At 44.0% G+C, this 24,811-nt stretch overlaps 1 protein-coding gene across 2 annotated transcripts; it reads right to left on the bottom strand.

The window, feature by feature from the left end:
• Window positions 1-9,477: 9,477 nt before the first annotated feature.
• Window positions 9,478-20,070, bottom strand: LSM2 (LSM2 homolog, U6 small nuclear RNA and mRNA degradation associated). 2 transcript variants are annotated; one of them, XM_058172678.1, is made up of 6 exons: window positions 20,052-20,070; window positions 17,779-17,835; window positions 15,805-15,872; window positions 15,568-15,598; window positions 14,337-14,396; window positions 9,478-10,589 (listed from the first exon to the last, which is right to left on the bottom strand). In XM_058172678.1, exons 2-6 carry the CDS (start codon window positions 17,779-17,781, stop codon window positions 10,464-10,466), a joined length of 288 nt encoding a protein of 95 aa, XP_058028661.1. In that variant the 5' UTR covers window positions 17,782-17,835; window positions 20,052-20,070; the 3' UTR covers window positions 9,478-10,463. The 2 variants fall into 2 exon arrangements, with proteins under 2 accessions (XP_058028661.1, XP_058028660.1); XM_058172677.1 differs by lacking the exon at window positions 20,052-20,070 and having other exon boundaries at window positions 17,779-17,930.
• Window positions 20,071-24,811: the final 4,741 nt, after the last annotated feature.

Raw genomic sequence — 24,811 nt, forward strand, 5'->3', positions numbered from 1 at the left:
TCCTCTTCGTGCTTCTGGGAGCAATCACACATTGCTCCCAGAAGCACGAAGCTGAAGCCTGAAGATGACGATTGAGACTTCGTCGAAATGTTGCCAAGACACTTCCAATTTTACGCAGGAGAAAACCCGAATAACCAAAGACCTACATACAAACACCCGCGAAAACCTCAGAAAACATACATATACATATCCATGTATTTTTCCTATCCTCATTATTTGCAACCCTCTTGGCTCCTCCTTCACTAGAAACAGACTGTTTTGACAATTCAACCCCAGCATAAAACTGCTTGATTTTATTTTATCTTACTTATTTGCAGGGGTTACAGGGAGAGAGAGCTTTTACGTCAATGGTTCCCTGAACAAGTCCTTGCAGTTTTCTTGGCAAGATTTCAGAAGCGGTTTGCCTTGGCTTCTTCCTTCCTAGAGCTAAGAGGGAGGGACTGGCCCAAGGACACCCCAGCTGGCTTTGCCTCCTGCAGGATAAGAAATCACGGGTCTCCTGAACCTTGACCTTAACCACTGCACCAAACTGGCTCTCGTAAAGCTGCATTGTCCTCCCTTGTCCCCACTTGTCCCCTGTTGACCAGGATTCTGCTAAACATCTTCCCAAGCACTTGTCAAACTAATTGCTATGTAATGACTTGTTGCTACCTTTCCCTTTGCAAAGAAAATTCTTCCTAAAGCCAGCAACAATTGGGTCTTCATGCCCACATGAAAGAAATTTAATGTCCTCGGGGAAACAACAACTGAATATAAAACTGCTGACAACCTTCTGCTGTTGCACCATAAAGAGTGTTTTAACTTACTGCACCTGTGTGTGGTTTGCCAATTGCACAGTGGCAGATAGGACAGCACTCCAGAGGGTCAACATTATTGTCCAGAGGATCATTGGTTGCCCTCTCCCCTCTTTGGAAGAGCTTTATAGCTCCCGCTGCCTTAAGAAAGTTCAAAATATCCTTAAAGATCCATCTCATTCTGGGCACCCTTTTTTTGAACTATTACCATCTGGCAGACGGTTCAGGATAATAAAAACAAGGACAATATAGGCTGAAAAACAGGGCAGTATCCCAGGGCAGTAACCATAATTGAATCCAGAATGTTAGTCCAGAACCATAATTGAATCCAGTTAGTCCAGAATGCAGCTGCGCAAGTGGTAATGGGAGCCGCTCGTGGCTCCCATGTAACACCACTGCTCCGTAGTCTGCACTGGCTTCCTGTAGTCTTTCGGGTGCGCTTCAAGATCCTGGTTACCACCTTTAAAGCACTCCATGGCTTAGGACCCGGGTACTTACGAGACCGCCTGCTGTTACCTTATGCCTCCCATCGACACGTACGCTCCCACAGAGAGGGCCTTCTCAGGGTGCCGTCCGCCAAACAATGTCGGCTGGCGGCCCCCAGGAGTAGGGCCTTCTCTGTGGGAGCACCGACGCTCTGGAACGAACTCCCCCCTGGCTTATGTCAAGTGCCTGATCTTCGGACCTTTCGTCGTGAGCTAAAAACATATTTATTCATTCAAGCAGGACTGGCATAAATAGTGGTTTTTAAATTGGGGTTTTAATAATATTTTAAATTTTTAAATCTTTTAATTATCGGCCATTTAGTAATAGTTTATTTTAATTTCTTTTAATTGTATATACTCTGTATTTTATTTCGGCTGTACACCGCCCTGAGTCCTTCGGGAGAAGGGCGGTATAAAAATTTAATAAAATAAAATAAATAAAATAAATTCTACTGTATAGTGCAATATTAATGCAATATTAGGGGTTTTCAATTCAATTGTATAGAACAGGGGTCTCCAACCGTGGCAACTTTAAGACTTGTGGACTTCAACTCCCAGAATTCCTCAGCCAGCTTTGCTGGCTGAGGAACTCTGGGAGTTGAAGTCCACAAGTCTTAAAGTTGCCAAGGTTGGAGACCCCTGGTATAAGAATGTGAAGGAAGTATGTTTGTGTTTTATTATTATACTTATAATGTACGTGCCATGAAGATGGCATTTAATTTTGTTGTACGAGGTGCAATGACAATAAACTAAAATTGTACCCTTCTCATTTTGCAAACCGCACCCATTTTAACATTTCCCCAGTCATATCCTCCAGTTTTCACCATTCTCACATTTGTGACTTCCAATATTTTCTTCCCTGGGGCACTAGCTTTTGTAGGAACCGTTTTAATCCCATTTCTTTGACATATTGCTATTATTCCCATATCAATATCAAAATATTGTTATGATTGTAAGCTGCCTAGAGTTACCTTAAGGGAAAATGGGCGGCCTATAAATTTTATCAATAAATATACTCCTTCCAGCATCCCTTCATTTCATTTTCACCCCAAGTTATTTCACCATTTATTTTTAACACGGTTCACTTGGCTAAAGGCTCCTGGTTTAGACTTTATCTACCTTATGTCCTACAAAATTGCAAAAAAAAATATAGGTTTCTTTGAATCTTAACCATTTCTTACTCTCAAATTATATTCTTTGCAGCTCTTATATATATCCATGTATTTTTCCTATCTTCGTTATTTGCAGCACTCTTGGCTCCTCCACCAAGCATCCCTGGAGTTCTAACACAATTCTTTCCCTGTTTCAACCAGTTTTGTCCTCTTCCTTCCTGTCTGCTCTCCATTCAGTTTGGAGGAAGAGACTATTTTCTCCAATTATTTCATCTTCTCAATTTTTTTCTTCTGTCATTTATTTCTTGCAAAATACAACATTCTAGTTTTCATTTATTCATTCATTGAAACATCTTGTCATTTACCGTATATACTCGAGTATAAGCCGAGTTTTTCGGCACGTTTTTTGTGCTGAAAAACGCCCCCTCGGCTTATACTCGAGTCTACCCTTGCAGAGCCGACCCAGGGAGAGGGTTTTTTGCCCTCGGGAACAGCTGGGCCGGCAGGACGAGCCCAAATGCTGCCGGCATGCTTTGCCAGCTCGGCCGGCTCGTTTTAGGCGGCTGGCCTCCGGCGTTTTCTTCCGCCGCTTTTGATGGCGGCGGCGGTGGTCGGCGGAGGGGCGGGGCGGAGGGCGTTCGACATTTCGCCCCCTCTCACTCGTCCTCCTCTTGCCCGCGGTGGGGGCGGAGGGCGTTGTCACCTCGCCCTCCTCTCCAGCGAAATTGAGTGCGGCGGCAGTGGGGGTGGGTGGGTGGGGAGGCCGCCGTGAAGTGCCGGCTGGGGGAGCCCGGGAGCCAATCCCGGGCTCCCCCAGCCGGCACTTCACGGCGGCCTCCCCCCCCCCCTGCCGCTTCGCACTCAATTTCGGCTTTTCGGAGAGGAGGGCGAGGGTGACAAACGCCCCCTCCGCGGGCGAGAGTGACAAACAAATAGAGTTCTTCTCGCCCCTTGGCGTTTGTCACCCCCGCCCTCCTCTCCAGCGAAATTGAGTGCGGCGGCAGTGGGGGTGGGGAGGCCGCCGTGAAGTGCCGGCTGGGGGAGCCCGGGATTGGCTCCTGGGCTCCCCCAGCCGGCACTTCACGGCGGCCTCCCCCCCCCTGCCGCTTCGCACTCAATTTCGGCTTTTCGGAGAGGAGGGCGAGGGTGACAACGCCCTCCGCCCACCGCGGGCAAGAGGAGGCAGTGAGAGGGGCGAAATGTCGAACGCCCCTCCGCCTCCGCCGACCACCGCCGCCATCAAAAGCGGCGGAAGAAAACGCCGAGGCCAGCCGCCGCCAAAACGAGCCGGCCGAGCTGGCAAAGCATGCCGGCACTTCAATCCCGGGCTCCCCCAGCCGGCACTTCACGGCGGGCTCCCCCCCCCCCCCCCCCCACCCCCACTGCCGCCGCACTCAATTTCGGAGAGGACGGCGAGTGTGTCAAACGCCAAGGCGAGAAGAACTCTCTTTATTTGTTTGTCACTCTCGCCCTCCTCTTGCCCGCGGTGGGCGGAGGGGCGTTGTCACCTCGCCTCAAAAGCGAAATTGAGTGCGGCGGCAGTGGGGGTGGGGAGGCCGCCGTGAAGTGCCGGCTGGGGAGCCCGGGAGCCAATCCCGGCCCCCAGCCGCACTTCACGGCGGCCTGCCGCCGCACTCAATTTCGCCGGAGAGGAGGGCGAGGTGACAACGCCTCCGCTGGGCGAGAGTGACAAACAAATAGAGTTCTTCGCTTGGCGTTTGTCACTCGCCTCCTCTCCAGCCGAAATTGAGTGCGGCGGCAGTGGGGGTGGGGAGGCCGCCGTGAAGTGCCGGCTGGGGAGCCCGGGATTGGCCCTGGCCCCCAGCCGGCACTTCACGGCGGCCTCCCCACCCACCCCCACTGCCGCCGCACTCAATTTCGGAGAGGAGGGCGAGGTGACAACGCCCTCCGCCCCCACCGCGGGCAAGAGGAGGACGAGTGAGAGGCGAAATGTCAACGCCCTCCGCCTCCGCCGACCACCGCCGCCGCCATCAAAAGCGGCGGAAGAAAACGCCGGAGGCCAGCCGCCGCCAAAACGAGCCGGCCGAGCTGGCAAAGCATGCCGGCACTTCAATCCCGGCTCCCCAGCCGGCACTTCACGGCGGCCTCCCCACCCACCCACCCACCCCCACTGCCGCCGCACTCAATTTCGCCGGAGAGAGGACGGCGAGTGTGTCAAACGCCAAGGCGAGAAGAACTCTCTTTATTTGTTTGTCACTCGCCTCCTCTTACTGCCTCCTCTCGCCTCGGAGGGGCGGAGGGGCGTTGTCACTGAATACATCCCAATAAAATGCAAAGGTTTCAAAGCATGTTTTGGAAAAGCAGCGAGGATGGGGGAGAATGCTGCCTTGAATGTGAAAAGAAACGTGGAAAACTCCAACTACAGTATAAAAAAAACATTTGCACTCAGTACTTTTTATTTTATTTTATTTTTGCCAAGTTTTCCTAGGGTTTTTTTTCCCCCCTATGGAAATTGGGGAGGTGGGGAGAAAGAGGTGAAAAAGAAAAGCCTCTTGGAAAGCGGAGAAATACGGCAAGAACAAACAATTTCTCCCCCCGAGAGGGGGGCAGGAGGAGGAGGAGGAGGAGAGATGGGGGCATTGCAAGCTAGGGTGGGAAGAAGGAGGAGGAAGAAGAAGGGAGGCAAAAGAAACCGACCTCGCAGATCAGCAAATTAGCTTTCCTTCTCCAAACCAATTTTTTTTTAAAAAAAAACCCGTTCTACCCAGAGCAAATGGCAAATAAGCAGCCCGTTTTGAGTCTGATTATTGTTTCGCGGTGGTTGCCCTCTCTGATCTCCTTGTACATGACAAGGCACCTCTAACCCAGCGCTTTGTGTTTGTTATTGGTAATTCTCCTCTCCCTTCTTCCATTGGAGTCCTCTCCCCTTCCTTTCCGAACGGGGCGGGCGATTTACCTTCTCTGCCTTTTTTATTTTCCTGGAGGTGGAGGTGTATTCCTAAGGATGCCTTCAGTGCTGGGGAAGGAGCCGATCCATGGAGGGGAGGGGGGCGACGCTGCCGAGAAGCCGCTGCTTACAGAGAGCGAAAGAGCCAGGGAGACCTTGGCATAGGTGGGCGGCTGGTGTAAGGCAGGGCAGAACCTTCGACCCGCAAGGATCCCGGGAGGTGGGGGACGAAAGAGAGGCAGAGAAGGAGGGAGGAAGGAAAAGAAAGAAAAGGGGGAGTGAAAATAAGAGCAGTCCGAGCAATAAATAAATATTGCTGGGCTGCTTTCCAAAAATCCTCAGCACGGAACTAAAAGTTGCAAGTGTTTTGTGAGTTCAAACAGTCCCTTCCAGACTAACACGTTTCATTAAAAGATACAAAGTTTGGTAAACTGAAGCTCGCTCTGTCCAATGCAAAAAAATCATCATCATCATATAATAATAATAATAATAATGATAATAATAATAATAATGATGATGATAATGATAATAATGATAATGATAATAATAATAATAATAATAATAATAATAATAATGATAATGATAATGATAATGATAATGATAATGATAATGATGATGATGATAATGATAATGATAATAATATAATAATAATAATGATGATGATGATAATAATGATAATAATGATAATGATAATAATAATAATAATAATAATAATGATGATGATGATGATGATAATGATAATGATAATAATAATAATAATAATAATAATAATAATAATAATAATAATAATAATAATAATAATAATAATAATATTCAGCCGTGCTTCGCTTTGATGGCAGCCTGACGAAATGGGGGCAGGGGATACATACACGGTTAGGGAAAATAACAAAACAATGTTTTGGGCTCAATTGCAGTCTTAAATTGAGGACTACCGGTACTTGCAATTTGAACCTTATTGGACACTTCATTCCTGGAGGGTTTTTAAAGAACAGACTGGACAATCCTTTGTCTGAAACAGTATAGGATCTCTTGCTTGAGGAGTGGGGACTGGACTAGAAGATCACTGTTAGTTTGGGATATGTTCAGAGCCCACACATCTGATGACATAAAAAAATTGGCAAAGTCATCTCAAGTCACTTTGGCCGTTATTCCAGGTGGGCTTACATCTGTATTGCAGCCCCTAGATGTCAGTTTAAATAAACCTTTCAAGGACCATGTGCGAAGGATGTGGCATGAATGGATGACATCTGGTCAAGCTCGTCTGACAAAAGTTGGAAATCTGAGAAAGCCAGACATAGAACTAATAGCACAGTGGGTTCGTGATGCATGGGAAGATATTCCAGAGGACATGGTGCAACGTGCCTTCAAGAAATGTGGCATTAGTAATGCTATGGATGGCAGTGAAGACAGCGCATTGTATGAGAGTGACAGCAGTGATGATGACGACTGTGAACTCAGTGATGACGACAACGTATATGCGGATAACATCACAGAAGCTGAAGTAGCTGAAGCTCTGTTTGGACAAACAGATGATGAGGAGGAGAACTCCAGTTTTGAGGGATTTTAGCTCTCGTTAGCTTGGTTGCTGTTACTTTTAAAGATACTGTATTTTTGATACCATATTCTTTTTGGGGACCCCCTTTTGCACTTTTATTGTTTTTCGTTCAAATAAATATTCATGTTATTTTACTTGGCTCTATCTTTATTTTTTACATTGACCAGTAGCTGCCTCATTTCCCACCCTCGGCTTATACTCGAGTCAATAGTTTTTCCCAGTTTTTGTGGTAAAATTAGGTACCTCGGCTTATATTCGGATCGGCTTATACTCGAGTATATACGGTAATCCTTTTTTACATTCCACATTGTAGGCTTCCATATGTCATAGTCTTTACCAACTCAGCCCAAAATTATGCCTCTGAGCTGCCCACCATGATTTTGGTCCCTCAAGGTTTTCAGATAATGCTTTTAAACAAAGCCTTTGTTTTCGGCCTTAGTCATTCCCATGCCTTATGTAACATTCCTTGCTAGTGTTAAAGTGGCTAAGACTGAGCTTGTTGATCGAAAGGTCGGCAGTTCAGCGGTTCAAATCCCTAGTGCCGTGTAATGGGGTGAGCTCCCGTTACTATTGTGCCTCGTCCGCTTTCCCCGCAGCCGGGGCCTTCTTATCTGCTTCCGAACGCTGAGGAATGTCCTAGCATACCTCTGGCCCCAGCCCTGGCTCCATGCCCAGACAGGCTGAGGAAGAAGCGCCTCCAGCCCCCAGCCCTGGCTCCATGCCCAGGCAAACGGAGCAACTAGACCCCTCCCCCTCCCCCACAGCATGTGAGCCTAAGGAAGGTCAATTACCAACAGCTGCAGACTGGAGTGACCCTCGCTTCAGGAGAATTGATAAGCGGCGTCAACAGAAGGGAGGGGCAGGCTGGGATAAGTGCTGAGTCATGGAGCCACACCCCATGGCCTATATAAAGGATCTGCTTTCTGGCATTCTCTGAGTCAGGCAAAGTCTACCTTATCTTTCTGAAATCACTTTCTGGTCTCCTGCCTGCCTTGAGAACTTTGCTAGGACTTTGGCAGAGCTGCAGAGGCACGCCTGATTTGGATTTCCCTGACCCGGCCGTCAGCGGAGGAGTGGGACACGACAGTTACTTGTCTCAGCTTCTGCCAACCTAGCAGTTCGAAAGCACGTAAAAAATGCAAGTAGAAAAATAGGGACCACCTTTGGTGGGAAGGTAACAGCGTTCTGTGTGCCTCTGGCGTTGAGTCATGCTGGCCACATGACCACGGAGACATCTTCGGACAATGCTGGCTCTTCGGATTTGAAACGGAGATAAGCACTGCCCCCTAGAGTCGCGAACGACTAGCAACTATGTGCGAGGGGAACATTTACCTTTTATATGTAAAAGTGAAAACCACTCACGCATTAATCATGAAATCTCCAGAACCATAAAGCCTACAAACTTGAAATTTGCCATGTATGTTCCTCTTGGCTTCTAGGTGCCCACTAAGAAAGGATTTTTTGAAATGACCATCAGAGCATTAGTATTTCCTATATTATTATAACATGCTCTGATGCTAATTAGTTAGATGTTCTACTCCCCCTCCCAACTTGAAAATAACTCTGGAGAGAATGGGATAGCATAGGACAGGCTTCTGTGAGGCAAGCCTCATGGAGAGAAGGGGCTAGAAAGCCTGAGAGAGAGAAGGGGATAATATAGGAGATGTTTCTGTGGGGTAAGGCTGAGGGAGAGAAGGGGAGAAGAGAGGCTTCTGTGGAGCCAGCCTGAGGGAGAGAAGGGGAGAAGAGAGGATCTATGGGGCAAGCCTGAGGGAGAGGATAGAGAGGAGAGGCTTCTGTGGGGCAAGCCTGAGAAAGAGAAGGGGATAGAGTGGAGATGCTTCTGTGGGGGCAGCCTGAGGGAGAGAAGGGGGTAGGAAAGGATCTATGGGGCCAGCCTGAGAAAGAGAAGGGGATAGAGAGGAGAGGCTTCTGTGGGGCAAGCCTGAGGGAGACAAGGGGAGAGGAGAGGCCGATGGTAACCACTCATTAATTTTCAAACTCTTAAGTGTCGATTTATCAAGCCCGATCCCTTAGTTTCGTAGCAGAGCACAGGTATTCAGCTAGTATGGCCTTTGTTGCCATAAAAGCAACAAAGCTAATGTTACCCAATATGCCCATTCTACTCTATTTAAGCTAGGGACTCTAATCTAGAGAATACAGATAGTCCTCGACTTATAACCATTCATTTAGTGACCATCTAAAGTTACAACGGCACTGGAAAAAGTGACACGACCGTTTTCCGCACTGTCGTCGCAGCATTACTGTGTCACGTGATCGATATTTGGAAGCTTGGCAACTGGCAAGTATTTATGGCAGTTGTAATGTACCAGGGTCATGTGATCCCCTTTTGTGACCTTCTGCCAAGCAAAGTCAATGGGGAAGTCAGATTCACTTAACAACCGTGTTACTAACTGAACTGCAGTGACTCACTTAACAACTGTGGCAAGAAAGGTTATAAAACAGGGCAAAACTCACTTGTCTTGCTTAGCAATAGAAGTTTTGGCTTCGATTGTGGTTGTAAGTCGAGGACTTTAAAAGCCAAGTGCTGTTGCCCACCCATGTAGAGACACAAGCAAGACACTGTTGTTTTTAAATAAATAACATGGCAGCCCACAACCAATTCTGTCTTTCAAATCAAACTTTTAATTGTCCACTTTCTGTTTAACAAATCATTTATGCTTTCAAAAAGTCTTCCTAAAAAACGTGCAAATCCCATAAAACGTAAGAATAACAATACAAAAGGCAACAACAAAACCAGTGAAATGTTTAAAAAAAAACTCAAAAATGGCAGGATTCGACCTGCAACTTTTTTCTAATGGCCAGGGAAAACACAGCTGCCATTTTATATTGCAACGAAGAAAGCCTGGATTGACACTTAATAGGATATTATCGTGTGTGTACAACAAAAATAAAATGGACACCCTCCATACTTGGGGAGTTTGCAGGTCTCCTTTCCAACCTGCCGGAATTCCAAAGAAAAAGCATCACTTCAAATCCTATAAATAGGAAATACACCGACATGGGGAAAAAAAATCACATTAGCATTAGCTGTGCTGCATTGGGAGAGAAGGAAATTAAAGAAATTAGAATGGGCTGGTAATACATGAAGAAAACCCATGTTTAGGACACTCTGCAGGGCAAGCAAGCTACAGAAATAATTATATTTTCATGGTTGAGTATCAATCCTTGACCAAAAGTGGAGTTTCCTGCTACATAGCAGTGCCATTCACTGAATGCTGAAGAGAGCAAGGAAGAGCAATGGAAGGATTTTATTACTGGCTTTACATTGGAAAGAGGAGACCTAAGATTTCTTCTTCAATTTAGTGCTCACCGTCCTTCATCTCCAGCAGTCCTAGGAGACGGAGGAGGTTGGCGCGAACATCTGTAACCACTACGGATGCAGCATTCAGAAGGAACAAAACATTAGCAAGTGGAAGCATCGTCTGTATCCCAAGAACGTACTGCAGATGGCCGTATTTACAATGCTAACTTTGCTGGTACTTCCCAGAGAAAAAGATAACATGACCTTCCACCATTCTGCAGCTGTTCTTCAGGGAAGGTCAAGTCACACAGGGAGAATTAAAAAAAAATAATAATAAAAATTCATCACTGCTTCTGCTGGAGGGCTTCCTTACGAGCCGCATCTTGCAAGAGTTGGGTGTCCACCTCGTCAGCCGGAAGCTGGACGTACCGGACCACAGAGCCCCGAATGAAGCAATTCTTGACCGACAACTGAAGAGAAATGGAGAAGAGCGTTGGAGGGCATCGTTAAGGATCAATGTGTCTAAAGTCAGGCCAGGTACAGGCAGTCCTCAAACTCATAGGACCACAAATGAGACCAAAATTTATGCTGCTAGGTGAGAAATTTGTTAAGTGAGTTTTGCCCCATTTTATGACTTTTCTTGCCACATTTGTTTAGTGAATCACTGCCGTTATTAAATTAGTAACACGGTTGTTAAGTGAATCTGGCTTCCCCCATTGACTTTGTCAGAAGGTCGCAAAAGGGGATCTTCAGGACACTGCTCCAACTGTCAAAAATGTGAGTCAGTTGTCAAGCATCTGAATATAAATCACATGACCGTAAGGCAGGGATGCTATTCAGCAGGTTCTGGAGAACTGGTAGCGGAAATTTTGAGTGGTTCGTAGAACCGGCAAATACCACCTCTGGCTGGCCCCAGAGTGGGGAGGGAATGGGGATTTTGCAATATCCTTCTCCCAGGAGTAGGGAGGGAATGGAGATTTTGCAATATCCTTCCCCCCAGGAGTGGGGAGGGAATGGGGATTTTGCAATATCCTTTCCCCAGGAGTGGGGAGGGAATGGGGATTTTGCAATATCCTTTCCCCAGGAGTGGGGTGGGAATGGAGATTTTGCAGTATCCTCCCCTTGAAGTGGGGAGGGAATGGGGATTTTGCAGTATCCTTCACCCAGGAGTGAGGTAGGAATGGGGATTTTGCAGTATCTTTCCCCCAGGAGTGGGGTAGGAATGGGGATTTTGCAGTATCTTTCCCCCAGGAGTGGGGTAGGAATGGAGATTTTGCAGTATCCTTCCCCCAGGAGTGGGGCGGGAATGGAGATTTTGCAATATCCTTTCCCCAGGAGTGCGGAGGGAATGGGGATTTTGCAATATCCTTCCCCCAGGAGTGGGGCGGGAATGGAGATTTTGCAATATCCTTTCCCCAGGAGTGCGGAGGGAATGGGGATTTTGCAGTATCCTTCCCCCCAGGAGTAGGGTGGGAATGGAGATTTTTTTAATACCCTTTCCCCAGGAGTGGGGAGGGAATGGAGATTTTGCAATATCCTTTCCCCAGGAGTGGGGAGGGACTGGAGATTTTGCAGTATCCTTCCCCTGAAGTGGGGTGGGAATGGAGATTTTGCAGTATCCTTTCCCTGCCACGCCCACCAAGCCACGCCCACAGAACCGGTAGTAAAAAAAATCGAGTTCTACTATTGCCTTGGGGATGCCGCAATGGTCATAAGTGTGAAAAATGGTCATGTCACTTTTTTCAGTGCTGTTGAACTGACTTTGAATGGTCACTAAGTGAACTGTTGTAAGTAGAGGACTACCTGTATAATTCAGCTGCAATAAAAATTATGTTAGCCTGTTGCATTTTGAAAAGCACGGGTTACGAGTGCCTACTTTTGTTTCCTGTGCTAAACTATTTTCCTAATTCTGTCAGCTACTGTTAAGCGAACCATTTAATGCCACGCAATTAATAAAACCCCACATCTCCAGGGCATAGGGGACAGGAGGTTAATACCTGACCATCGGACATTCCGTCGCGAACTGAAGACACATCTCTTTATCCGCGCGGGGCTGGCTTAAATTGGAATTTTAATGTTAAATTTATTAATTTTTAAATGGGGTTTTTAGTGTATGGTAAATTTTAATCTCCGGGCTAATTTAAATAAGTTTTTTAAATTGTATTTTAACCTGTATATTGTATTGTTGGTTTTATCTTGCCTGTACACCGCCCTGAGTCCTTCGGGAGAAGGGCGGTATAAAAATCAAATAAATAAATAAATAAATAAATAAATGGCCTGGGAAATGTTGTACAGGTAATCCTTGACTTAGGACCCCCACCGAGCCCCAAATTTATGTTGCTAAGCGAGACATTTGTGAAGTGAGCTGTTGTGTCTTGCCCGCCCTCAGAGCAGCCAGGGCCTTCTTACCTGCTCCCGAACACTGAGGAATGTATGCCTCCCGGCCCAAGTCCTGGCTCCATGCCCACACAAACTGCAGAAGAAGGAGAATCTCCCTGCCCCAGCCCTGACTCCATGCCCAGGCAAACGGAGCAGCTAGACCCCTCCCCCTCCTCCACAGCAGGTGAGCCTGAGGAGGGTTTATTCCCAACAGTTGCTGATTGGAGTGACCCTCGCATCAGAAGGCTGGATAGGCGAAGGCAACAGAGGGAAGGGAGGGGCAGGCCTTAATGAGTGCTGAGTCATGGAGCCACACCCCATGGCCTATATAAAGGATCTCCTTTCTGGCAGTCTCTGAGTCAGGCAAAAGTCGAACTTATCTTGCTGAAGTCACTTACTGGTCTCCTGCCTGCTCTGAGGACTTTGCTAGGACTTTGGGCAGAGCTGCAGAGGCAAGCCTGATTCGGATTTCCCTGACCCGGCCGTCAGCGGAGGAGTGGGACACGACATGAGCTTTCCCTCATTTTACAACCTTTCTTGCCACAGTTGCTAAGTGAATCTGGCTTCCCCAGTGACTTTGCTTGTCGCAAAAGGTGAACACATAACCCCGGGACACTGCAACCGTCATAAATAGGAGGCAGTTGCCAAGCGTCCAAATTTTGATCACGTGACCACGGGGAATGCTGCAATGGTCATGTGAAAAACAGTCATTTTTTTTCAGTGCTGTTGTTACTTCAGTCACTAAAGCAATGGTTGTAAGTCAAGGGCTACCTATAATTTGTGAGTTTGTTCTTGACCATTGTCGATTTTTTTAATGTTACATTGAATATTTCTGCATTGTTTGTAATGTGCTGTCATCAAGGATCAACATCTGTTAAGATGGGCGTCATGTAAGTTGACTAAACAAAAAATCAATAATATAAGCAGGAACAGCTAATTTCAGTAAACTACCTCAAGCTTGCTCCCACCCCAATATTCATGCAATGGTCATGCATATTATATGTTGCTCTTTTAATTTTACACTCCAAATTGCTGAATATAAGGTTGAAAACAGGATATGGTATTTTTCAGAGTATAAGACGCACCTTTTTCCCCCCAAAAAGAGAGTGAAAATCTGGATGAGTCTTATACTCCGAATGTAGCCCCGCCCAGCTTCTTAAACGGAGGTTTCAGAGGCTGAAAAAAGCATCAGAAAAGAAGTTTCAGAAAAGAAGCCCCCAAACAGAGCTTCAGAGGCTTTTTTTCTGAAGTTTTCAGAGGCTTTCAGAGGCAGGAAAAAAAAGCCAAAAAAAAAGCAAGGCACAGAGCTCACAACCAAGAAACCTGTTGCTAAAATTCACCTCTGGGAACATCTGGTTGGGGGTATTCTGGGAGACCAATCCACCTGCCAATCAGTTTTCTTATTTTCCTTCCCAAAAACTAAGGTGCGTCTCATACTCCGAAAAATACGGTAGTTAAAATAGATCAAGAAAAGCTACGGTTAAAAACATTCAAAAATAAATACATCCAGTCACAGTTTTTGTTCCATGCAGCATCAACCTTGTGAACTCTCAAGTTTCCTCTTTCCAGTGCATATTCAAAATGGACAGTGATTAACATACGTATATATGTGTGTATATATTTATGTATGTATATAGCATGTGTTATGTAGGAGTTTGGGTAGATAGACACTTTCTCTTGAAGTGCAGAATTTCACTTTTAAGGTGGGCCATGTACTCACAGTAAAAAAATGACAATAAAAGCTATCTTATTTTATCTTATCTCTTAATAGATATGTTGTAAGGCCTTCTTGGTTAAAATAAACAGTCAATAACCTTCAAATCCTGCCAGTCACTTACCATATGAGGATATTTTTCTGGATCTGTCACACTAATGTCTGTCAGCTTAATATTCAGGTACTATGGAATCAGGGAAGAAAAAAACAATAGTTCAGCAATCATTGGCATCCTTCAGTCTCAAAAGACTATGGTATCGTGCTCTGGAAAGAGATCCTAAAACAGCATCTAGTGTGGCTAAAAAGGCCAATTCGAGAGCGACAATCCCTTCCATACTGAGGGCAGATACATTCTGTCCCCTGCCCAGCCCCCAGATTTCCTTGGTTCTGGGACTGCCTCTTTGCCTCAGCCTGCCGAACAAATGTCTCTTCAAATTAGAGAATGCCATGCTGCGTCTTTAGCCTCCAAGCTGAACGATCGGAAGTTAAGGTTTCCCAGTTGTTAATGTCCATTCCCAGGGCCTTTAGGTCCCTCTTGTGGTCTCCCTCTGAGGCACTTTCCCTGCACTAATTCTTCATACAGATCTTTCAGAATCCGACCATCAGCCATTCTCACGACATGCCCAAGCCAGCGTAGACGTCGCTGTTTCAGTAGTGTATACATGCTAGAAATTCCAGCACGTTCCAAGACTGCGCTATTTGGAACTTTGTCCTGCCAGGTGATGCCAAAAAAATATATTGGAGACAGCGCATATGAAAGGTGTTCAACTTTCTCTCCTGCCGTGCGTGAAGGGTCCAAGACTCACTGTGCTCAGAACACAGGCTCTATAGACCTGGATCTTTGTATGTTCCATCAGCTTCTTATTAAGCCATACTCTCTTTGTAAGTCTGGAAAATGTGGTTCCAGTTCAGCAAACAAGCAAGACACTTTGTATATCCCGAGGTTTATCTCCAAGTCATTCAAGACTGCCTATCCAAAATCATCACTGATTTTTTTTCACCTCTGTGGGGATTACACCCACCTTTTGACAATCTCAGAGGTTTTCCACATCCAAGTTCATTGTTTGTGGCATTGTCCACAAAATTGTGACCTCCGAGAGGAGCAAAAGTAGAGGTCGTTGCCCTGATTTCTTTTTAATGTGAGTGGGGATAAAACAGATTTGTTTACTGCCCTAAGCTACTGCAAAGACAGAATACAAAATGAAATATGCTGAAGGATGACTGTAGGTATAGCAGAGGCGTAGAAATATTTCAGATATAGGAAAGTAGTGCTTTCAACACTGACCTACTTAGGCAAAATGCAAAACAAGTACGTTCTTTAAAAGGGCTGCAAAAAAGTTTAGGATAATTCGTACCTGATCTACAGAATGTAAGGTCCCACAGATGCTACAAAAAAAAAAGAAAGAAAGAAAGACAATTCAGAATTAAGGTGACAAGGGTTCTTTAAAAACAAAACAGTATCTTGTGAATTAAATAAAGAGGGAATGAAAGCTAAAATGTGTGGGTTTACTAAGCAGCCAGAAACTAGAAGGCTAGGGTCATAAAAAAACCAGGATTCATTTGCAGCCCAACAGCTGTGAATAAAAACATACCTCAAGTCATTCTTCAATTCCACTACTACGTCCTTCCCTACTAGGGATTTGAAGAAGGAATAGAAAAGCTGAGGACAAAGGGGAAAAAAAGTGAACATAAAGCAAGCTTTAAGAAAAGCTTTCAAATTTCACAATCTAGTACATGGCATATATACAGACATACCTGTTTATCACATACACAAAAATAGTATAAGACAAAGACCCAAGGGAGGAGTTTGGGAGGCAAGCCAAAAAACAAATAAGAATTGAAATACTAAAGTGGGCAAGAGATGATGGATAGAAAGGGAATACTGTTTAATGCAAGACTGACTTTATTGAGAACTAGAATAGAGGTAGAAACAAGATCAAGGGGGAATATTATTATACATATGTTTATATAATATACTAAAAGTAATAGCTAGATGTAAAGTTTACATGTTGAAAGATGGTATCACTGTGTACGTTTAAATAATATTGATTGCTATTAAAATGTCGCACAAAAACATTGAACTAAATAATGAAGGAACACACTAATACAAATATGCACAATTACATACATGATGAATGTAATAAATATTACTATTATTTGTATTTAAATGAATGATACCCCCAGATGCCCCACTGTTCATATATTGATGTATATCCAAAAATAAATAAAAATAGTATAATCTTACACTACTCTAAAGCCCAATAAATACTACAGTAGTATTGAGCAGAAACTACATATATGCCCAAACACTTGCAAATCCTCATTAAAATAAAGAGCACATTCATAATTAGCATTCAGCTTGTTGTGCATTTCAGCAGTCACTCCCAACTGCAGCAATTTTTTAAGATGTATGGATTTCAACTCCCGGAATTCCCATGCTGGTTGGGGAATTCCGGGAGTTGAAATCCACACCTCTCAAAAGCTGAAAAACAATGCCCTAGCAAGTCATCCAGGTCATGGTTGCCCCAAAGATGTGTTTTTTTTCCCAAAAGGCAAATTGGACCTTCTTTTTTTGTCCCACTTTGGGGGGAAAAACAAACCTAGCATAAGAACCCCCCCTTCTCTCAGCACCCAGTAAGCAGTTCCCAAGGGAACTAAGCTTAACTCACAGAATCATCTATTGTAATGTCCTTCCTGTTAAAGACTACTTCAGCTTTAATTGCAATAATACTAGAGCAACTAATAGATTTAAACTTAATGTCAACCGCTTTAATCTAGATTGCAGAAAATATGACTTCTGTAACAGAATCATCAGTGCTTGGAACACTTTACCTGACTCTGTGGTCTCTTCCCATAATCCTAAAAGTTTTATCCAAAAACTTTCTACTATTGACCTCACCCCATTCCTAAGAGGACCATAAGGGGCGTGCATAAGCGCACAAACGTGCCTACCGTTCCTGTCCTATTGTTTTTCTTTTCTTCTTCCTACATATATATGCTTATACCTCCTTATATTTACCCATATATGTGTTTATTTACTATATAATCTTTTTGTATGATACCTACATATATTGTTGTGACAAAATAAAATAAATAAATAAATAAAAGGGACTATATTCTTGGTTTGCATCAGGAAGAGACAGTATTAAGATTAAATTTTTAATGCATGCCCTACATATGCACACCCACGTGTTACATATGCACGCAGTATACACGACCTATCTTTCATCTTAAAAAAAGCAGTTCCTTTTTAAAAGCAGACATTCAATAAACATTTTCGGTTTTTATGGCCTCAAGAAACCAAAAAGCACTGGCGCTTTGAGCTTCTGCGGATATATACGTCCTCATTCAGGATTTGGCGCTACGAGCCCCTGTTGTTACGATCCCAGCTAACAATGCCTAACACGAGTTTAACCGGGGCTGCAAAATCGGATTCACACGTGATTTCTAAGTGCAAAGACGGACTCACCCAGGCATCTCCAAAGCAAACGATTAAAATGCCCCGTCCCTCCCCACCACGACAGAACAAAGCTATTAACCCCGCACAAAACCACCGCTGCGCTCACCATATTTCACGCCGCCCGCTGCAGAAGGAAAGACCCCGCGTGGATCAGCTCGCAGAACTAGAGGTGAGAAGGGGGAAAAAAATTAGAAAGAAAGAACTTCCCGGGCTGCGCATGCGTGATGAGAACGTCGGTCTTACGGAAGGCGACAGAAATAGTGACTTCAGGAGGAACCGGAAGCGAACCGGAAACAGGAAGCTTTTCTTAAAGGAGCCGCCAACATATGTGTATATATGTGTGTGTATGAGTGTATTATATATATATATGTAGGTCTTGGCATATTCGGGTCTTTTCCGGTGTAAGGTTTCCCGTGTAACTGTCAATGACTTTTTTAGTTTCAATAACAATATCACAAGAGCTACCAATAGATTTGGGAATTGAGAGTGTGATTAAGTGTGGAGAGACTAGAGATTATAATTTAGGAATTATTTTAGATTATGATTGTTAGTTTTGATACCCTGCATTTTGTTCTGGGAAGTCGGGGTGGGGGCGGGGTATGGGGAGGGAATTGGGGGTTGAGGCTAAGAGATGGAGTGATGGTGAATGTACAGGGATTATTGAAGATGTATAAATATAATTAATGTAGGGTCGGGTCTGCCCAGTTACCATTTTAGAACGGTGGGGAGGTAGAAAGAGGAGAAGAGGAAGGAAGAGGGGTAGAAGAGGGAGAAGGAAGGTGGAGGGTGGAGGGAGGAGAGGATGTAGATAAGAGAAGGAGAGGAAGGTTTGGATAGTAAAAGAAGGTAGAAGAGGGGAGTGTTAAAAAGGGGGGTGGTGACTGGGCAGGCCCGACTAAATGTATATAACTGTACATTGAATGAATTGTTTGACATGATTGTAAAAATAAAACTTTTTTACTAAAAAAAAAAAAGAGCTACCAATAGATTTAAACTCAATGTCAACCGCTCCAGTTTAGATTGCAGAAAACACGATTTCTGTAACAGAATATTGTATATACTTGGAATGCATTACCTGACTCTGTAGTTTCTTCTCATAACCCCAAAGGCTTTATTCAAAAATTGTCCACGGTTGACCTCACCACTTTCCTAAGAGGACTCTAAGGGGCGTGCATAAGAGCACATACGTGCCTACCGTTCCTGTCCTACTGTTTCTTCCCCTATGTATATATATGTTTTTAGTAGTACCTCGTTTCTCCTCATATATACGTTCATATATAACCCTTTATGCAACGCTTGTATATATATATTGTTATATTGTTATGACGAATAAATAAATAAATAAAAATAAATAAATAAATAAAAAGACCCGAATATGCCAAGACATACATACATGCATCATACATACATTAATTACACACACACACACACACGTATATATATATAATTTTTTTGGTGCCTCTGTGCAAGGAAGAGTTGCATTTACTTTTTAAGAGCTATTACTTTTAAGAGCTGTCGGATTTGTTGTGTGTGCTGCGGTGAAAAAAATGCCTGCAGTTTGTCAGCCTTCTTCTTCTTTTTATAAATAACTGGAAAAAGTGCAAAAGACGAGCAGCTAAGATGATGAAAGGCATGGAGACTAAAACATATGAAGAACTGTTGCAGGATTTGGGTTTGGGTAGTCTAGAGAAAAGAAGGACTGGGGGATGGAGGGACAATGACGTGATAGCAGTATTCCAGTATTTGAGAGGGGCTGCCACAAAGAAAAGGGGGTCAACTTATTTTCCAAAGCCTCAGAAGGCCAGGCAAAGAACAATGGATGGAAACTAATCAAGGAGAGAAGCAACCTGGAATTAAGGAGAAACTTCCTAACAGGGAGGACAATTAACCAGTGGGACAGCTTTGCCTTCAGAAGTTGTGGGTGCTTCATCACTGGGGTTTTTTAACAAGAGACTGGACAGTCACTTGTCTGAAATGGTATAGGATCTCCTGCTTGAACAAGGGGCTGGACAAGAAACCTCCAAGATCCCTTCCAGGGGTGAAATGCTCCCGGTTCGGATCAGCCGATCCAGTAGCGACAGCGGCAGGTGGTTCAGAGAACTGGTAGCAAAAATCCCTGCCCCCGCCCCCCCACTGTTGCCCATGCCCACCCAATCGCCCGCTTGCCGCTTCTTTTTAAAAATCCTTTTAAAAGGTTAAAAAAAGGGCTCTGGAGATCACAGCTGAGCTGTGCAATCATCAGAGCCTTTTTTTTTACTTTTAAAAGCATTTTTTACAACCTATTCGACCGAATAGGTTGTAAAAAAACTGCTTTTAAAAGTAAAAAAAGATTGCGTGACACAGCTAATCACACCCCCCCGCATGCGCTGTTTTACTTACCCCATGCCTCCTTTTGGCATGCACTGTGTGCACACATAGCACGCATGTGCAGCCAGTGAACCAGTAGTAAACCGGTTCAGATTTCACCACTGGTCCCTTCCAACTCTATTCCGATTCTGATTCTGAAACTTAAGACATGAAACATACCTGATACGCCTTCCTCCTCCTATTTTCCTCACAACCACCACCTTCTGAGGTGGTTTGAGTTGAGAGAGAGAGTGACTGGGCCAAAGTCATCTAGCCGGCTCTCATGCCAAGATGGGACTAGATCTCATAGTTTCCTGGTTTCTAACCTGGAGCCTTAACCACTACGCCAAATTGGTTCTCTAACATGGCGAAAACAGAGGTTGTCAGGAATGCTTGAGCTACGGTTACAAACATGTAAATCGAGCTGAAGACATGTCAACTCAACTCCAGAGCCAAGAGTTTCCAGCAAAAGCAGAAGAAATTTCAGGATCTCTAAAATTGGCATTGAGGATATGCGAAGTTGGATGAGGTTAAAAGAGCCCGTTTCCTTTTATTTTGTACTGACTGGATAAGGATGTTTCATAACTCCTTCTAACAGTATTTAGAGAAAATGATTTTGAGTGATTCAAGCCAATGAGTCATCTTGTTGGTAGAGAAAAGATCCTCAACTCCTTTCATCATCCATCAGGCATTTTTACATAAGGTGGCAGGTGATTTCAAGAGGTGATGTGTTGCAAGATCTGGCTGTTGGATCAAAACGTGCTGAAAGAGGAGAGCCTTAATCACAGTAAGAACCCAGGTTTAGTAGGAAAAGCACCTGAACCAAGGTTACTTTGGTTGTGTGAACCAGCAGAGGATTACCTTGGAGAGAATCCTTTCCTCTTACTTTCAGACATAACAGAATAACAGAGTTGGCTGGGACCTTGGAGGTCTTCTAATCCAAACCCCTGCTCAGAGAAAAAACCCTATACCTGTTATGGTCCGCCAGCAGCCTGCGGAGCTGGCAGCGGAGTCGGACAGCGATGAGGTTGAGGAAGAACATGAGCCAGTCCTGGAGGCTGGGGAAGGCCCAGATGAGGGCTCTGTGTCGGAGGCAAAGGTGGGGCCAGGACCATCTGGGAGTGATGTGCGGACTTCAGAACCTCCAGAGGCTGACAGTAGTGAGGCAGAGGAACAGGAGGAGCCTGTTCCTAATGCACACATGAGAAGAGGTTAAAGTTTTGGGGGTTTGAAAATGTAACAACAGGGTCAGGTAGTGCATTCCAGGCATTGACCATTCTGCTGCTGAAGTGGTTTTTTTCTGCAATTGAGTTTAGAGCGGTTTACCTTGAGTTTGTATCTATTGTGTGCTTGTGTATTATTGCGGTTGAAGCTGAAGTAGTCATTGATAGGTAATACGTTGTAAGAGTTAATTTTTTGTACTACACTTAGGTCGCACTGTAGGCGACGTAGTTCTAGGTTGTCCAAGCCTAACATTTTAAGTCTGGAGGACTGCAACCATTCTTCATGTGTTTTAGCCTCCAGCCCCCTACTCATCTTTGAATAGAATAGAATTCTTTATTGGCCAAGCGTGATTGGACACACAAGGAATTTGTCTTGGTGCATATGGTCTCAGTATACATCAAAGAAAAGATACGTTCAACAAGAATCATAAGGTACAACACTTAATGATAGTCATAGGGTACAAATAAGCAATCAGGAAACAATATCAATATCGTATCGTACAATATTGTATCATAAGGATACAAGCAACAAAATTACAGTCATACAGTCATAAGTGGAAGGAGATGGGTGTTGGGAATAATGAGAAGATTAATAATAGTGCAGACTTAGTAAATAGTTTGACAGTGTTGAGGGGATTATTTGTTTAGCAGAGTGATGGTGTTTGGGAACAAACTGTTCTTGTGTCTAGTTGTTCTGGTGTGCAGTGCTCTATAGCGAGTTGAAACAGTTTATGTCCAGGATGCGAGGGGTCTGTAAATATTTTCACAGCCCTCTTTTTGGCTTGTGCAGTATACAGGTCCTCAATGGAAGGCAGGTTGGTAGCAATTATTTTTTCTGCAGTTCTAATTATCCTCTAAAGTCTGTGTCTGTCTTGTTGGGTTGCAGAACCAAACCAGACAGTTATAGAGGTGCAGTCAACAGACTCAATAATTCCTCTGTAGAACTGGATCAGCAGCTCCTTGGGCAGTTTGAGCTTCCTGAGTTGTTGCTCTTCTCTGTACTCTTTCTGGAGTCTCAACATCTTTTTTATATTGTGGCAACCGAAACTGGATGCAATATTCCCAGTGTGGCCGTACCAAACATTATAAATAAATGGAAATTAACGCTACAATGTTGAGAGATGTGATTGCAAAATACATTGCCTATTTATAAAATAGCCAGCATAGAGGCCACAACATCAAGGAATGTTGACCTAGCACTCCTTTTAATCCTTTGGGTTCTCTTTCATCCCAGCTGCCAGCCCTTTGAAATAGATCAAATCAGGAAACCAATACCACAAGAAATCCTCGAACTCTACCTTATCGATATATAATAAAAGGACTTTGAAAAGGATTTCTCCTTCCCTCAAGGAGGAACCATCTTGCATTTCTTTCTCACACTTTCCTGTTTTCCTGAGCTAAGTTTGTTTCTTTCCAGCAGTTACCAACTGTTTTCTTCTATACACCTCACCTTCTATACACCTCTAGACAAGCATAGTTCCTTCCTTCCTATCTTCTTTTTGGACAGAGGAAAATAGGCTAGGATTCCCATACAGGTAGTCCTCAACTTACGAACACAATTGAGCCCAAAATTTCTGTTGCTAAGCAAGACAGTTGTTAAGTGAGTTTTGCCCCATTTTACGTATATAATTTTTTTTTTTGCTACACTTGTGAAGTGAATCATAGCAATTGTTAAATTACTGTAGTGACACAGTTGTTAAGTGAATCTGACTTCTCCATTGATTTTGCTTGTCAGGAGGTCGTAAAAGGGGATCACATGACTCGAGGATACTGCAACTGTCATAAATACTGCTAAGATCTTGATTACAGGACCATGGGGATGCTGCAGCGGCTGTTTGTGTGAAAAATGGACATGTCACTTTTTTCAAGAGCTGTTGTGCTTTTGAACAGTCACTAAATGAACTAAGTTGAAGACTACCTGTAAAGCATTACTTTACATTCCTGCTTAAGCAGTGGGTTGGACTAGAACAATGGTAGTCAGCCTGGTCCCTACCGCCCACTAGTGGGCGTTCCAGCTTTCATGGTGGGTGGTAGGGGTTTTGTCCGATACTGAAGCACTTTCCTTTTTTTTAATTTAATTGACTTTTAAAAAAAAATTCATAGCATTATTTAAAAACATTTTCATTAGGTTTTCATAAAATTCCCTGTGACAATTTAAATTTCTGAAAATATACTATTTGTATCGCCCGTGCATAATTTAGTTCACGTTATATAAGTGAAACTAAATGGCGGTATAGTGCGACCACAAACAAAATAGCCTCGTCCCAGAATAGCTCGTGCATCTTCCCCCCACACCACCCAGCTGTAACAGACAAGCAAAGCTGGTAGCCGGTGCCCCCCCAACCCAATCCACAATGTGCGAGAGGCACGCGCAGACGACGATACATGGTGCGTTACTGTGGAACCGGTGGGCGGTTAGAAAATTTTACTACTAACAGAGATACAAAAGTGGGCGGTAGGTATAAAAAGGTTGACTACCCCTGGACTAGAACCTCTCCAAGGTCCCTTACAACTCTGTTATTCTACCTAATCACTTTACCTCTGACTATTTTTATTTTTTAATACCTATGTGGGATCCAGAGGCATTATTGTAAATAAAGATGATGCTAGAGATAGTTTCTTTGCTCTACAACATGTCTCTTTCCCCATTCATTCATTCATTCATTCATTCACTCTTTAATAACTGAAAAATCTAGAGGGGGAAAAAAAAAGTCAGATTGTGCATACAGACTGCTGGCCACCAAGAAGCCATTGGTGTAGTGGTGAAATGTAAAATTTGTTACTACCAGTTCTTTGGGCATGGCTTGGTTGGGGAGTGTGTGTAATGTGACTGGGTGGGCGTGGCCAACTTTTTTTTTTTTAACTTTTAAAAGCATTTTTTCTACAACCTCTTCGGCCGAAGAAATTGTAGAAAAAATGCTTTTAAAAGCCTTTGACGATCCCACCTGAGCCGTGCAATCATGAGAGGCTTTTTTTTAATTTTTAAAAGCATTTTTTTAGCTGAAGAAAAAATGCTTTTAAAAGTAAAAAAAAAAACAACCCTCTGATGACCGCGTGGCTCAGCTGGCCATGCGGGGGAGGGGGGCAGGGATTTTTGCTACCGGTTCTATGAACCACCTGCCGCCATTGCTACCAGATCAGGCGATCCGGTCCGAACCGGGAGTATTTCACTCCTGCATTGGTGGATTGTGAATTATCAATCTCTTTTTCTCTTTCACTCTCTCTCTCCTTCATACCACTTCCCCATTCCTCCCACCATGAGATTTCCTCCATATACTTAGTCATCTATACACCCATTCATTATGAAACTGCTACTGCTGTGGAACGTCGACAATGGAAGATTACATTCCAGTGCAATTATGTGAACAGATGCAATCAAATGGCATGAACCTGGAGTAGGTGGATGGTTGCGTGGTTTGCAACTCATTGTTGGATATATTAGCAGGTTTACATTGCTGGATTTATTTCTCCATTTCCAACAGCTAGAAATCACTAAAACCTAATTGAGTTGACACAAAAATACTTATCCCTTGAGACTGCTTTTTTTTTTTAATGACTTAAATGACTGCA

The sequence above is a fragment of the Ahaetulla prasina genome, chromosome 2 (genome assembly GCF_028640845.1).
Source record: "Ahaetulla prasina isolate Xishuangbanna chromosome 2, ASM2864084v1, whole genome shotgun sequence".
Classification (NCBI taxonomy): domain Eukaryota; kingdom Metazoa; phylum Chordata; class Lepidosauria; order Squamata; family Colubridae; genus Ahaetulla; species Ahaetulla prasina.